Raw genomic sequence first — 12,923 nt, forward strand, 5'->3', positions numbered from 1 at the left:
CAACCAAGACAGGTGAAACAGAGAGAGTGACAGAAGAGATGAGGACAGATAGAAAGAGACAGACAGCACTGGCAGACCTCCAGCGTGAGAGCGACTATGAATTTTCAGACGTGTGGGTGACTTATAAAAGTGTCATGTTGTTGACAGTGCACAAAAAATGTGTATGTCACAGCACATATATTTACCCATGCAAGATGTTTCATTAAATGCTTGACATCTGCTAAATGAATTTATGCTAAAATACATTTACTTTACATAACACATTGATCTGAAGCGTCTAATCTATACAGCCCAGGCTCATTCTGAAATTGTACCCCTATGTACATTTTTAGAGAGTGACGAATACGTCCCAGGAGCTACATTTTTTGCAGTTTTTGTTTTCACGAATCCACCAGAGGCCGATGAGTACACTTTTTGAGATCTCAAATTTCACTCGCGAGAACCATTCGTGCATGCTGTTCTCACATAAATCCACCAGAGGCCGCTATTACAGTTTCTGTGTGGAGTTTGCATGTTCTCCCCGTGTTCATGTGGGTTTCCTTCGGGTGCTCCAGTTTCCCCCTTAAGTCCAAAGACATGTGGAACAGGTGAATTGGGTGTGCTAAAATCACCATAGTGATTGAGTGTTTGTGTTTCCCAGTGATGGGTTGTGGATGGAAGGGCATCTGCTGCATAATACATGTGCTGGATAAGTTGGCGGTTCATTCCACTGTGGTGACCCCAGGTTAATAAAGGGACTAAGCTAAAAAGAAAATGAATGAATGAATAATTTAACTAACTATATGAACCCTCACTCCCACCTAAACACTAGCTACGTTTTCATCCACCTGTTTAATGCGCATTCTGGATATGCGCATTAAAAAAAACGGTTGATAGAAACACCAAGATGTGCATAGATTTTGAAAATTCACATGAAAATAACTGAGTACGATAAACTTTTTCTTTGATAAGAAAAGATGCATATAAACTAATTTTACCGAACAAATTCCAGTATGTGCATTAAACAAGGTCATGTGATTTTGTTATCATGTGATGATAAAAATGTGTGTGAATAAACAAACCAGCAGGCTGAGCACATTGTAAAACATCTGGGGCCTGTTTCAGTAAATAGGATCAACCAACTCAGTGTTTAAACTTGAACTCTGATTTGACTTACTGAAAGATTAAAAACTCAAGTTTTCGGTTTCAGAATAGCCGATCTAAGTTGGGTCAATCAACTTTGGGTAGACCAACTCAGAGTTAAGCGCGCACACCGCAACTATAAAAAGGCATTATCAATGGAGCGCAGATATTACAAGTGACTATGGTAACATCTTAAAACAGAGATCACTATTTCTTTCTCCAGCTGAACTTGATGTGCTCATGCAAAGTTACAGCAAATATGACCATATATTTTAAAAAGCAACACCATTACATCAGTGAAACAGAAACAGTTAGTGTGGGAAAACAGCTCAAGTTAATGCATTATTTTACATTTAAAGTATTTAAACATTTAAGTATGATAAAATAAATAATGTTATGTGTGACATTTGTTAAACTTATTACACACGTTTCCACTTTTATACACATTGATCAGTTTTAATAGATTTAAAAGTGCACTTGTGTCTGCCTTTTTTATTGATCAAGTGATAGAGGTTGATAGGATTTGCTAACATTTAGAATGTAAGCAAAACTAAACAACAGTTTTTATATTAATCCCAATAATAGTAACAGTACATTTCCCTGTTGAAAGTCAGTTAATTTAAGCTAATTATTTATTTAAAAAGGACAAGATATTCTTATATGTGACTTTGTTCTTTGTGTGACTGAAATGTAGGCAATAGCTATGTTTCCATCCAAAAATATTTATTAAATGTATGTGCAAAACTAGAATAACGAGTAAAAGATGTGCAAATAAAGCTGCGTTTCCATCCAACAAGTCAAAGAGAACAAAATTGTCACTTCCTGATTAAACGGGTGCCAAATATCAACAGTAAAAACAGAATTTACTGCGGTAGAAGAAGCTGCGTCAATCTTTTCTTTACTTAATAAAAGTACTTGCGCCTCAGAAGACAATGCTGACTTACAATGAACGCGTGGGGGCATTTGAAGCCATGAGACGCAGAGAACAGACACTCTTAACATGCTCCAGATGCTCTGGAGGTCATTAATAATACAATAACATTAATACGGAAACAGTTAAGGGATTTTAGAATGAATGAACAAAACAACATTTAAAGGGCCATGACACCCCCCACTTTCGGTTAAAGTCTACTTCAGAATTTTTTCAAAAGATGCATGATTAATGGGCGTGGAGCTCCACGAGCATCAGGCAGGAGGGGGCGTGGCCAGCAGGGGAGAAGGGGAGCGAATAACTGTTGTTGACAGTTAGCTCACAAACTGAGACACAAACCGTGAGGAGACACATGAGTTTATAGTTCACAAAGTTAAAATGCAAAGAAATAAACAGTAATTTAATGCCCTGCTACATTTGTTATTCGTAATTTCATATACACAAAACCACAATTTATATCATTATAAAGACAAGTGTGTTTATTTAAACACAATAAATGTGGATTCTCACTCGATCCCCGTGTCTAAATTATAGATCTTGAATGCAGACTCAGTGCAGCAGGTCTCCTGACCTGTCTTTTTTAACCATTAGCCCTGCTGGTAATATAGAGGATTTAGGCAAACAGCAGCACGGCGATGTGTCTGAATGTGAACGAACTCCTGATAAAAGTCAACGTCCACCATTCTTCAATTCTCGCACTGCTCTCCCAACAAAAATATTTGAAAAAACATGCAACAAACCCCGTGGATCATAGAAACAAACACATACGAGCCTTCATGAACGGCTACGTGACGTTGGTCTGTGTCTCACAGCTTGCTTGAAACTGGCAGGTCTGCCTTCGGAAAGCAAGTGCTCTCATGAATAATTAAGCAGCCGGCTCTTCTTATAGGATAAGAAAACTCCGCTATGAATAATAATGAGAAACCGATGCGTCATCATTGCACTTGCAGTACTGCGCTACGTCGCCGATTTTGATCCCGCCAAAAAAATCATTTTAAACCCAGAAGCTGAAATTAGCTGACAAAAGCTCAAAATTATCTAGTTTTCCCCACAATTAAAGCTGACAGGTGCTAACATTGTCTTAACTGATGCTCAACACACACAAATCTGTTATAAAAAAAAAAGTTCTCCAGGGTGTCCTGAACCTTTAAGATGTGTTACAGTGTGCTCAGCCTGCTGGGTTGTCCATTTACATACATTTTCGTCATCATATGATCTCTTATAACAAACTTTTTATTTTAATGCACATACTGTAATTTTTTTCAGTAAAATTGTTTTCATCGTAGTTTAGGCGCATCTTTTCTATCGAATAGAAGTTACTTCTAATCATTTATGTGCGTGTTTTTATGCACTTTTAAAAGTTACGTGCATTATGACGTTTCTATCAATTGTTTTTATGCGCATCTCCAAAATGAGCATTAAAATGTATTTCTAAAAAGGATCCACCGTTTCAGTATTGGTGTTATTATATTATTAATGACAATCAAGAGCGTCTGTGCTTCCCGTCTCTAGTCTTCAAAAACCCTCACACGTTCATTGCGTGTCTGCGTTTGTCTTCTAAGGCACAAGTAATGTAATAAATGAAGAAAAGATAAATGCAGCTTCTCCTATCACAGCAAATGTAGTTTTTTACCTTTGGTATTTGGCACCAGTAAATCAGGAAGTGACAATTTTGTTCTCTTTGACTACCTGGATGGAAACGCTGCTGTTTTCACATGTTTTATGCGATAATCCAGTTTTGTGTATAAATTTAATTATCATCTTTGGATAAAACTAGCTATTGTAATGTAAAACGCACATTGTATTGATCACATTTTAAAATCATAACAGTTTGAAACAGTTTGCACTTTCTTACATACACACTCTTTCGCCTCTGATTCATCTACTAGTATTATGTGAATTACTATGTTTGTTCTAAGTGTTTAGAAGCAAAGAAAGAAAGAAAGTCATAAACATCCAGGACAACATAAGAGTGAGTAGATGATTACAGAAGTTTCCTTTTTAGGTAAAATAACCTTTTGAAGAGACCTCATTTGTGATTTTTCTTTCATACAGTATGTGATACTCTGTAGTCGAGTGTAATCTAGACCATGCCATGGACCAACCTTTCCACCCCCACAGCAATCAACAGACTCACAGCAATCACAGCAAGCTCGCAGCTGATTGGCTACTGCACGCTGATCTATGAGAGAAACGCCACTACAACCTTTTTCGCTGCACAGCTTTACCGCACAAAACAAACACGGGATACTTTTACAAAGATTTCAGATTAAACATCAATAAATGTTATGATCGCTCAAGTGTGATATTGCTTTTGTACTGTATTTCCAAAAACAAGTTAATATCAAATAGCTGACCTTTTAGAGGCAATTTTCTCTGGTTGTTTGCTTATTTTTGCTGTGACAGTGAAATAGTTCAGTTACAAACTTGTGATTTGCTGAATTGGAACGCAGACATGTGATACAAACAGTGAATGTTTTACTGCTCTGGAAGTCTTGGCAGATTACTGAACTACAACCGATTTCTGCATTATATGTCCATCAGAGCAGGTACATTAGACAAACTATTAAAATGCCAAATAAAATGAGTCTTTTCTATCTAAATACATACAGGCAGATTATCAGAAGAAAGGACGGAGGGAAGGAAAGAGAGACTGTGTGGAAGGTGAGACAGGGTCAATCCACCTGGAGAGTAGCTGTATATCAGACACATGAATTAATAATCCCAATGCCAAATCTAGTTATCAGACTCCTTCTCTATGAGACAGAGATGGATTTAGCAAATTAATTAATTCATCCTGAGAATAGCACTCACATTAGCGTTTTCTCTCTCTCTCTCTCTCTCTCTAGTTTTTAAAGCATTTGTAAGGTCCAGAGTTACAATAGACTTTAAGTATTACAAGGCCCTTAATAATGTTGAAACTTTTGCACAACAGTGGTGTTATGGGGATGCTGTTTGTAATGTGGTGGAAGGAGAGTTGTGTTTTGATTTGACGTGGAGTTAAATTTGTGAAATGAAAAACTGATGTAATAAAGTCTTTTTGTAAAAAATCAAAAAAAATCTCTCTCTCTCTCTCTCTCTCTCTCTCTCTCTCTCTCTCTCTCTCTCTCTTCCACTATTCTGAACAGAAGGAAATCTTTTGAAATCTCTGCCCATTTGTATGTGTCTAAGTGTGTATGTGTAAGTGTGGCATAATCAATACTGATTCATAAACAGTGGGAAAGTGACAGACTAGATTTGCAGCTCCTCGGAGACTCTGTTACTGGTGATTAAACCAGACTGTTTTGAAGCATCAGCATTTTTATATTTTATAAGTCTGTGGTTTTGAACAACAGTGGACCGCAGATACATTCAACCAAGGCTCATAGTGATTACGTACCCCTATATACATTTCTGGAGATTGCCAAACACCTCCCAGGAGCTACGTTTTCTTTAAAGTTTTTGTTTTTGCAAATCCACCAGAGGCGGCTGTGTATGCTTTTCAGATCCAAATTTCTCTCACGAGTGCCATTGGTGCCTGCTGTTCTAAAGTAGATCCACCAGAGGCCGCTGTCGACTAACTGACTTACTGACTGACTGACTGACTGACAGATTGACCGATCCTTCCACCCTCCCCTTTCTCTAAATCCAATCAATAGTGTTTTAAAAACCACTGATTGGCAGTGATGGGAGTAATCACTCACTTTCCTAAACCCAATCGCAGTGTTTTTAAAAGTAACACAGAAAAAGAAATGTCCTCGCCAGATTTTTACCACATTCTCAACTAGGGTTGGGTGATGTCAACCAATTTAGTGTCTAATGTGAAACATCGTGATGGAGAATGGCATCGACATCATAGGCTTTGGGGGGCGGGGGTGGAGTCTGTGTTTGACAGAGTGCGAGCGATGTGTCTAAAGAGCCAGGAGGGACTTATTTGAGAAGGGACTTATTGCACGATTTCTTTGACCAGGAGGGAGACACACAATTTCCAGGAGATTGTCACTCGTTTGTGGGCGTCCGGGAGTCTCTATGCATTTGTGGGAGACTCCCTGAACTTCTGGGAGACTTGGGATGTCTGAATATCACGTTTAACAACTATAGTGAGACACGATTCAGCGGTACATCATTGATAAACTATCTGACGTGTACTGCTCATTGGAGCTCAGACAAGCGCAAGACAGTGTGTGTGGCTGTGTATGCGTGTGGTCGTGTGATTTCCATTTTCAGCGGAAGGAGGGCTGTTCAGAAATGCTAGGTAAAACACGGTGTGTATGTGGATCATTTTCGTTCTAAAATGGCATTTTAACAGTAAGACGTATTAGTGTAAACCGGGTCTAAGTATGTATTTTTCGTGAGCGGGTTTGCGACGGGGGCGGGGCGGAGGATCGGTGATGCTAGCTCAGCATCATATTGTTTATGAACTATCGACGATGGATGATGGCATTGTCTATCAGCCCAACCCTATTCTCAACCTGTTATTTAATCGAAAGTCCGTTGATGTACATGTCGAGCTAACAAACAAACTGGTAACAGCGGAAAAGCGTCCTTTTGGAGGTAAGCAGTTAGCTTTTAAGCAAGAAAAGGAACGGCGTCATACCACCCCATAGCGTTTGTTTTAAATACGAAATGCAGCCATATGTAGCTCTGGCTACCTAATTCACGATCTCCAGCTATGTATATGGTACTAAATTTTCAGAATGAGTCAAAAAGGTATTTAACAGAAAAAATCAATGTTAAATACAAATGATGCAATGCACAAAATCCTAAATAGTTAGGAAATAAATATTACTATGCAAAGGCCATGACGTTCATAATACTTTGAGCAATAAGAGCTATTAGCAAATAGAAAAAACAGGCCAAAATCAAGTTTACAGCTTATGAAAGCTACTTTTCAGAAAAGTTAACTTTAGTTGGTAAACACCTTCCAACTACTATTGGTCTATGATGATTATGTCATGCGAAGAGGTTTTCTGCGGCTCCGCCTGCTTTGATGTGGAAATCTCCTCAGTTGATGCATATTCATTTTGATGCTCAAGCTGCTCTCAGCATTGAAATGTTCTCTCAAAGTATAATCTCTGCAAAGGCATTTTATAGTCTTTAAGAACAAAAAAGAACTTCACTGTGAGTATTCAATTCTTGGTCCTAACAGGATTTTAATGTGGGCGGAGTTAATGAACCCTGTGCAAGGCACCTAACCCCTAATTGCTCCCTGGGCGCTGGAAGCAATAGCTCCAGGTGTATGTTTGTGCTTTCACTCTTCACTCAAAAATGAGTAGGTACTTGGATTAAACATGGATTAAAAGCAGAAAACCAATTTCGAGTATGGGTAGAGCCATACTTCACAAAGGCTCACTTCACTTCAATTTGTAAAGGCCACCATTGTTTGTGTGTTTTGAGGGTTTTCACTGTGTAAACAATTGTAAATTACACAAAGTTTTCCACAGGCACACACAATTCTTATGAAATCATATAATATAATATCATATCATATGATATGATATATAATATCGTATCATATCATATCTTATATCATATTTAATATCGTATCATCATATCATATCATATATAATATTGTATCTTATCATATCATATATAATATCGTATCATATCACATATCATATCATATGGTATCGTATCATATCATATCATATAATATCGTATCATATCATATCATATCATATCCTATCATATCATATATCGTATCGTATCATATCATTTCATATCATATCATATCATATCTTATATCGTATCGTATCATATCACTTCATATCATATTATATCATATCATATCATATCATATATTGTATTTGTATTGTGTCGTATCATATCATTTCATATCATATCATATCATATCATATCATATCATATCATATCATATCATATCATATCATATCATATCATATTATATCATAGGCTTGCTTTTTGTTTAATCTCCAAAAAAAAAAAATGTTTTACAAAACTCTGGACTGCCTAGATCATTATTTATCAAAACAAACAAAAAAGAAAGAAAAACTTTTCCCTTAGAATAGCTATGCCTGGGTCATTTAGAAGTTGAGTGTTGACAAATATACTAAAATACCTGTAATTCATAAATTAAAACTCCAATCTTGAAGTTGGAATGCCCCCCATACACCATTTGATTGCAAATAAGTGGCAAAAACGTAATGGGATCTGCCTATATTTGGTGTTTTAAATTTTTAAAAGGTGAATAATGCTGTTTTTTATTCTAATTTACTATAAAATAATAACTAAAACAATAGTTCTCTTTTTTAATTAAAGCAGTTACAAATTGTTTAATAGGATATTACCACTTTGTAAACTTTCAGGATGCACACCTTGTATGTCTTGAAAATATGAAATTGATTTTAGATTTTTTTAAATTCTGACTTCATTTTAGCTATTCAAAGATTATTTCTCACAATACCGATCAAGAAAAACAACTCATTATTCTCTCTCTCTCTCTCTCTCTCTTTCTTTCCCCTTGGCTCAGAACAAATATACAGTATCACACTTGAGGCTTTTTCCCTGTAGACAAACTCACACTTTATTCACTTAATTTGAGTTATAAAATCCTAATTAGGAGATATAAACTTGCATTTGTGAGGAAAAAACACATCAGGATTGTTCAACAAAACAATGTTCATAGTAATGGGTTGAAATAATGTGTTTAATACTGCTTTAAGGCTAAAGGGATAAAATACAACCCCTATGCAGTATATGTGATTAGACCTATAGATTAGCTATGAGTATAGCATGTTAAAATACGTATACGTATAGTATATACATTAAAACGTATAGTAACCATAGCCATTTTAATGCACAGTAACATTTCTGTTTAACACTGGGTCTAAGGTGGTCTTTAAAATTATTTTTAAATTGTGTAGTTTAATAATTCTTTATGAAATAAAACCCATATACTGTAAATGTGTAGTACCCTGCCCTTTTGTAAATGTATAATTTATTGTAACATTGTTATTTAAGCAAGATTTCAGAACACAGAAAAGTGTATCATACAGTACCTCGAAAAAAATGTATACGTACAATATATATATATATATATATATATATATATATATATATATATATATATATATATATATATATATATATATATATATATATATATATATATATATATATTATGACTTTTATATTAGAACGATACAAAGCTTTGGACAGAGTGCACAATGACATTTTTAAACATTCGACTTTCTATGAAATGTATAGTATGTTTTTTAATTGTGAATGCTCTACCAATCACAGAAAAACATTGTTTCTCTTCTGCATGATCCTGATTTGCTTGCAAAACCAATAACTTGTTTCAAATTCAAAATATCCACAGCATGCTTATATGAAATATGACTCCTACTGCACTACAGCAGTGGATCACTTTTTCATAATCTCACATTTTTGCATATTTTCACTTACAATTTCTTCAGTTGATTTGCTTACAATTTCAGGTTAAAATGATTAATAATAACCCATCTGAAGGAAACAAATTAAAAGCCACATCGGCTTCATTCCAACACCTAGACATCCATCATCAAACACAAAATCTAAATCCTGCAGTCTGGGGTGTTTCCTCCACATGTGTAGCATGAGAAGCAAAATTCCCTTTGAAATGTAATAGACCCTTTTCACATTTCTGGGTTTCTCGGTAAAGGAAGTAATCAGAGTTTGGTAAACTTAGAGTGCAGTCAATGGGAGAGTACAACAAATATATTTTTTTACAATCCTATTTGCTGAAATAATAAAAGAAAAACACCACAACGGTGTTATCAAGACTTTCAGAAAAAGGAAAAATAGTGTGAGACTGATGCCGGCAGCCAGAGAAGAGAATAACGTCAAATTTACTTTCAGCCCCATAGACGCTGCATTAGAAACACCTCACATAAGCGATAACTCGTTTTTGATAGATTTTTATGTTTTTGATATAGTACATACTGTACATAAATGCATTTACATGTTTTTTTGTTTTGTTTTGTTTTGTTTTTTAAATCAAAATATTAAAAACTTTCAAGGATTTAAGATTATGATGCCCGTCAAACGTCATGTGAAAAGGGTCCATATACAAAATGGAAATGCTATATTTCAAATGGCAATGTTGTGCATTTTCCAAAATGTGGTGCAAAATGAAAATGAAAATATAAAATTTACATTTTCCATTTCCAACCAGTTTTAAAATCTAAATTACAAACTAATTTGATAATGATTTAAAGTTGCAAAATTAGACTGAAAATGCAATATCCAAATTGAATTCATGTGTGCAACACAGCATTCAACAGGCCAATTAACATTTAAAACCATTCAGAAACTGAATACCGTATATGCAATCTAAGGTTTTTGTTGCACAATTTGCAAATCGCCTCGTCCATATTTACCAGAAATACTGCCAAACTGCAGAAGTGTTTAAAAAAAAAAAAAAAAAAAAAACAGGTCACTTGCACGCGAATCGCCATCTTCCCTCACCTCTCTCTGTCTCCTCCACTTTTACTATAACTTTGGCTCAGAATGCATTTTGGATTAGGCTTGGGCGGGATCCAAATTTTGATTCCCTATATTACCTCGTTATGCGGTATTATCGTGCATTACAAAACAAGTATGCCTAATTGTGCCTAAACTCAGGGATCCCCAAACTTGTTCTTGGAGGTCAGGTGTCCTGCAGATTTTAGCTCCAACCCTAATCAAACACACCTGAACAAGCTAATTAAGGTCTTACTAGGTATACTTGAAACACCCAGGCAGGTGTGTTGAGGCATGTTGGAGCTGAACCCTCCAGGGCACCGGACCTCCAGGAAAGAGATTGGTGACCACTGGCCTAAAACATTCAGAAACTGAATACCATATACGCGACCTTAGGTTCGAGAAATTTACGTCTCTCACGGTCACCCTTTTTGTTGCACATTTTGTAAATTGCCTTGTCCGTATTTATTGCTTCTCCTATCTCGTTCAGTCGAAACCCGAAATACTGCCAAACTGCAAAAGTTGTTTTCTTTTTCGAGACCTGGTCACATAGTGTGCAACTCTTGGGACCACATTTTAGGCATTAAACAAATTATATTTAACATTTAATCATTGTCCCATATATAAATGCATTGTTTTTTATGGTGGTATAACGGTACTAAACTGATACCATTGCTATTTTTTGACCATACTACCGTATTGCCGCCCAAGCCTGTTTTGAATAAAACATTGAATTTTGCTACAAACAACCCACGGTGCAATGCTGCAAATGCAATCCTACTTTTCCTATTGCTAAATGCAATTAAGGCAAATAATTTAATTAAATTACATTTTGACTTTTCTACCATTTCTGCTTTACACACATTAATTCAATGTGAATATTACATTTTCAATGTAATTTTGCAAGTTAAAAAGCATTAAAATTAGTATTAGTAATTTGTTTTTTCCTTTTGCAGCCTAACTTTGCACGTGCCATGGAGAATGCAAATTTAAATAAAGAAATGCATTGCTACTTTACATATTGCATTGCCATTTTGCATATTACACATTTCAAAATGCATTTTGCAACTCCTATTATGCTTCCAAAGGTGCAAATGCTTCTCACTGGGCTTTACACAGGATGCCACCTCCTTATTCTGCTGCTGTTCTCCAGTAATCAGCTGTCTGAGTGGCTAAAAAAAACAACAACAGCTGTCTTTATGAAAAACCCACACACAAACAGTAGGAAACCCCTTTTAGTTTTTTCCTTCTCCACACCTCATCCCTCTTTTCTCACTCCTTTTGTGTCACCCATCCGTAACAACCCTCTCAAGTTCCCAACACACGCTCATGGAAACCAAACACCTACCCAAGAATAAACACAGTCCCTAGTGCAAACAAACCACAGAAGCATTTCCACAACTGCTTACATTTCTCAAATGCAAAAGACTTTTCCGATTACCTAATGCGGCTGAACGCACCGACGTTAACACAAGATTAAAGTCCCCATTCATGCCACACATGTCACACATAGCACTCCATCTCAAATACATTCATCACAGGCGCCGCTGAAAGAAATGGGATGTAAGAGAGCATACATACAGACAAGCTTTGTCCCACGGAGGAAAGCGAGAGTGCTAACATCCAGCCACGGTGATGAAGTGTCCACACGCTGTTCAGTCTGCCTCTGGTTTGCTGCCCCTGGATGAGCGAAAGCCCGCCTCGCACACGCACATATGCATACAGTGCACGTAGCAAGCAGCTGTCAGAAGAGACAGGGAGGTTTTTCTGCTGTACTTTCCAAGCATCTCACAGAAACACCACGAGCCTGCTGATTCTGAGAGAAACTATATGCACTAGACTGTACTGTAAATTCACAGTTAAAGTGCTGTTATTCAGGGCTCTGGGGATGAAGTTTAATGAGCTGCTGCAGAGCATTCGAGGGTCAGAAAGCCACTCTGCTGTGTCTCAGAGGACATCTGTCACCGTTTTTACCACTCCTGTCCTCTTTTAGTCCTCATCACTCTTTCATTTGATTTCCTTTTGCTGCTTTGTAATCTCTGGAAACCCCACTTTTCACCTAATGTTTTTGTTGTGCCTCTTTGAAGCAGCCAGAATTGACAGTTCTGTCAACATTTATGAAGATATCAAGAAAAATGACAGTTTATATTGACTCTATATTCTTTTTATTGTATATGAAGGGTCAAAGAAGTAAAAAAAAACAGTTCTTTACTGGCAGTGATAGTTTTAAATGTATGTAAAATATGCTTTTTTATAGTTTTCATTGGTCTGTATTTGTTGTGAATGAAGACATAAAGACAGGGGGTTGGATCTCAACGCAATTTTGAGAGAATGGTTAGACAGGCAGAGTTGAAAACTAGCATAAGGGCTTCAAATTTTACCCTAAGAAATGGGAAAGCACTATAACACCTGCACACATCGTCATATG

At 36.4% G+C, this 12,923-nt stretch overlaps 1 protein-coding gene across 4 annotated transcripts in view; it reads right to left on the minus strand.

Annotated features, from left to right (window-relative positions):
• mctp1a (multiple C2 domains, transmembrane 1a) overlaps positions 1–12,332 on the minus strand; it is a 256,389-nt gene extending 244,057 nt beyond the window's left edge. For all 4 annotated transcript variants that reach the window (XM_068221519.1, XM_073951401.1, XM_068221518.1 and 1 more), the window contains exon 1: positions 12,077–12,332. In XM_068221519.1, coding sequence (XP_068077620.1) covers positions 12,077–12,118 — 42 coding nt within the window. In that variant the 5' untranslated portion in view covers positions 12,119–12,332. The remainder of the gene's footprint in view (positions 1–12,076) is intronic.
• Between the last annotated feature and the right edge of the window lie 591 nt (positions 12,333–12,923).

The sequence above is a fragment of the Danio rerio genome, chromosome 5 (genome assembly GCF_049306965.1).
Source record: "Danio rerio strain Tuebingen ecotype United States chromosome 5, GRCz12tu, whole genome shotgun sequence".
Classification (NCBI taxonomy): domain Eukaryota; kingdom Metazoa; phylum Chordata; class Actinopteri; order Cypriniformes; family Danionidae; genus Danio; species Danio rerio.